Below are 3398 nucleotides of genomic sequence, written 5' to 3'. Positions count from 1 at the left end.
ACCATGGACATGGAGTACCAAAATTCTTGTTTTTTTTTTTTTCACTCTTCCCACACAAACGATCTTCTCGTGCATTCCGTCAGGACCATCACGTGTACTGATACGCATCCATCGAAACACTATTGGCCAACGGTCACATCATGGTTCCCTTGTCGTCACTACACTCAATTGCCGTTGACCAACCCACCACGGCCCCAATTAACGCGTTAAGTAAGAAACCGCGTGAAAGAAACGGCGCACTATAAATACAACAACTAACACCATAATTAACGACGTTCCAATTTGCGTGAGAACGAAAAAAGAAAAAAAAAACCCTAACGCACTCGAGACCCTGAGATTTTTCATCTTCGTTTCTCATTCTCTTTTTGATCATGGACGTCGAGGTGCGGCAGATCTTCAACAAGTTCGACAAGAACGGCGACGGAAAAATCTCGGTAACGGAGCTGAAGGACATGCTCGCGGCCCTCGGATCCAAAACGACGGACGAGGAGTTGAAACGCATGATGGAGGAGCTCGACCAGAACGGCGACGGTTTCATCGACCTCAAGGAGTTCGCGGATTTTCACTGCAATGGCGGTGCCGGAAAGGACGACTCGAAGGAGCTCCGCGACGCGTTCGATCTCTACGACGTCGACAAGAACGGCCTCATCTCCGCGAAGGAGTTGCACGACGTGCTCCGGAATCTAGGCGAGAAGTGCTCCCTCAGCGATTGCCGGAGAATGATCAGCAACGTCGACGCTGACGGCGACGGCAACGTTAACTTCGAGGAATTCAAGAAGATGATGACTCGCTCTTAATTAGGTTTGAATCAATAATCAATAATAAGTTCATTTTTAAAAGGTACGTACGTACGTTTACGCATCTTCATGTTAGGTTAGAAAGAACTAAGACCTGCACATAAAGTAGTTATTAACATCTTTTCTGTACATTCTCTAGCGTGACATGTGGCTTTAGGTGTTAGATTAGGAATTGAAGATTGAAGAACGAAGAAGTAGGGTTAGTAGAATTTGTAGGACTCAGTTCTGTAGTTATACATATGATGATAATTCTTGCTTGTTTTTTCTTAATTCCTTTGTCACTAAAACTCATGAATATGATTACTGATTCTCAATTTCATGCACTGCGATATTTTTTGTTTTGTTTTAATTTTCTGACAGATGTTTTGCACGATTTGCAAATTCGAAATTAATATACTGTAAGATATTTTTGTTTCTCAACGTAGTATCAGAAAACAGAAAGAGGAAAAGTCGTAGCGTGTAGTGTTTTCGTAACGAGTAGTAGTTGTGTGTGATGAATGACGTGGATGAAATGTTATAAACGATTGGTTGGTTGGTTGGTGTTGTGTTGTCACTGTGCGCGTTATCTGCAACTTGGAATTCCGATGAATAATTAATAAACGGAAAACGCGTGAATGGTTTGTTTTGGTCATTATGAACAGTTCATTGCGTCACGTTATGGTCTGAAGGGAGTGGTGGTGAATGGTGATGGTTGCTGCTGAGCTCAACGCGTGGTTGACTTTGAATTGACTTGAATTGGGTGGGTTGGGTTTGCGCGTCAAAATAGGAAGTTTAATAACAATTAGTAATATCTTTCATTTTCCGGGGATTGTAGGTTTGTATTTATCCCCTCAGGGGGTTTTAGTCCACACCTAATAAGTACTCTTTTTGTGTAATTATGAGGAGGTCGTTGGTGTTATAGAAACTGAGAAAAGTCCAAATTGACTAACATGAAGAAGTGTCAGCCTAATACGTTTAATTAACAGAAATTATCGTAGAAAAAAATGTACGGGTGTCATTTGAATTTTATTAGACGAAATTGAAAAGTGTTTGTAATTTACTCAAACTATGTTAACATATTAAAAACTATATACTTATAGAATAATATATATGTTGTACTTATAGCCATATTATTAATGGTGAAAATTATATCTATTCGTATTATTATAATTGAATAATTTTTACTAAATTATTTTATTAACAAATAAATATTTTAAGATGAAATATATAATTTATTTTTTATTATAAGTTTTTTTTAATCAAACAATTAATTTTATAGTTTTTAACTTATTAGAGAATTGTCTAATACTTAATATATATATATATATATATATATATATATATATATATATATATATATTGATAATAATTTTGATAAAAATATCCATAAATAATTATAATTGTATTGTATAATGATTTGTAATATGGTTCCAAAATAAATTTTATAATAGGATTTTCGATTTAAAAGTTAGTTTTGATAATCATTAGAGATTAAGAAAAAATATATTTAGAAGAAATGGAGATGAGAAAAGTTGAAGGATTTAGAAAGTTATAGTAAAATAAAAAAATATGAATTCATTCAAATGAGAATGGATACATATAAGGTACTCTTTTAAATTAGTAATTAATTTGTGATATTATCAATATTAAAAAAAATTAAATGATAATGATTCAATTAACTAAAAATGAGTAATTAAAGGACTATTTACAAAGTTGGAACATTAATAGTCAAATTCTATTATTTGACAACTTCACATGACTTCTTTCATGATTGTTTCCACTTATATTTTAAATTTCAAAAATGATATTGTTTTTTGACGTTTTCCAAATCCACTTGTTTCAAATAGAGTAGTAGAAAACATTGATTTCTATCAAAATAAATTCTTTTGATAATATATTTAACTTTTCGATTTTATTTCACATATTAATCGATTTTTAAATGCACTCTTATTTTTCCTTCAAGACAAGTTCATCAAAATTATAAAAATTTCATTTCTTAAACAAATTTTACATAAATAGATTTTACATAACGGTGATAACAATAATAAAAGTACAAAATCAATATCTTATTATTATTTTATGTAATTTGCTGTCGTCCAATGTTGAAGCCGTACGTTATAAACACCACGTAAAATTAGATAATTATCTTATGAATATCAAATTTTTGTTTATTAATTTATTAAACTTTCAAAATAGTCTTCTACAAAATTCGTTTATCATTATAGAATTGGAAAAAGACTTAAAAAAAAAACAATGGTAATTGCCTAGGAAATGCCGAAACATTGACATCACTACTAGCAAGTCAATTTAAAGTCGTTGAGAAGTCTTTATAACATTAATTTTAAATTATTAAATTCAATGGAATGTTTTACATATTTTAAAATTCAATATAATACTATTAAAAAGGATAAAAAAATGTATAGTAAATATTAAAAACGTTGTGATTTAATTTTTAATGTTTGTTTCATTTGATATTTAAATTAAAATTGTGATATAAAATTGTTTTTATAAAGTTATGTACTAAAACAACTTTATATCTTAAAATTTTTTGTTGATCATTTTTATTATAAAGTTATTTTTTTTATGAAATTGACAACATACAAGTCCGAAAGGGCCGCCCTG

The 3398-nt window shown here is 31.1% G+C and overlaps 1 protein-coding gene across 1 annotated transcript; it reads left to right on the top strand.

Moving 5' to 3' along the window:
• The first annotated feature begins 256 nt into the window (after nt 1-256).
• LOC100796491 (probable calcium-binding protein CML18) lies at nt 257-1111 on the top strand. Its single transcript, XM_003519288.5, has one exon. The coding sequence runs from the start codon at nt 372-374 to the stop codon at nt 795-797; it is 426 nt and encodes a 141-aa protein (XP_003519336.1). The 5' UTR covers nt 257-371; the 3' UTR covers nt 798-1111.
• Nucleotides 1112-3398: the final 2287 nt, after the last annotated feature.

The sequence above is a fragment of the Glycine max genome, chromosome 2 (assembly GCF_000004515.6).
Source record: "Glycine max cultivar Williams 82 chromosome 2, Glycine_max_v4.0, whole genome shotgun sequence".
In the NCBI taxonomy this organism is placed as follows: Eukaryota; Viridiplantae; Streptophyta; class Magnoliopsida; order Fabales; family Fabaceae; genus Glycine; species Glycine max.
This window is presented reverse-complemented; position numbering and strand designations above follow the sequence as displayed.

Coding starts and splice junctions, on each gene's coding strand:
- LOC100796491 (XM_003519288.5), top strand. CDS start 372: ATGGACGTCGAGGTGCGGCAGATCTTCAACAAGTTCGACAAGAACGGC.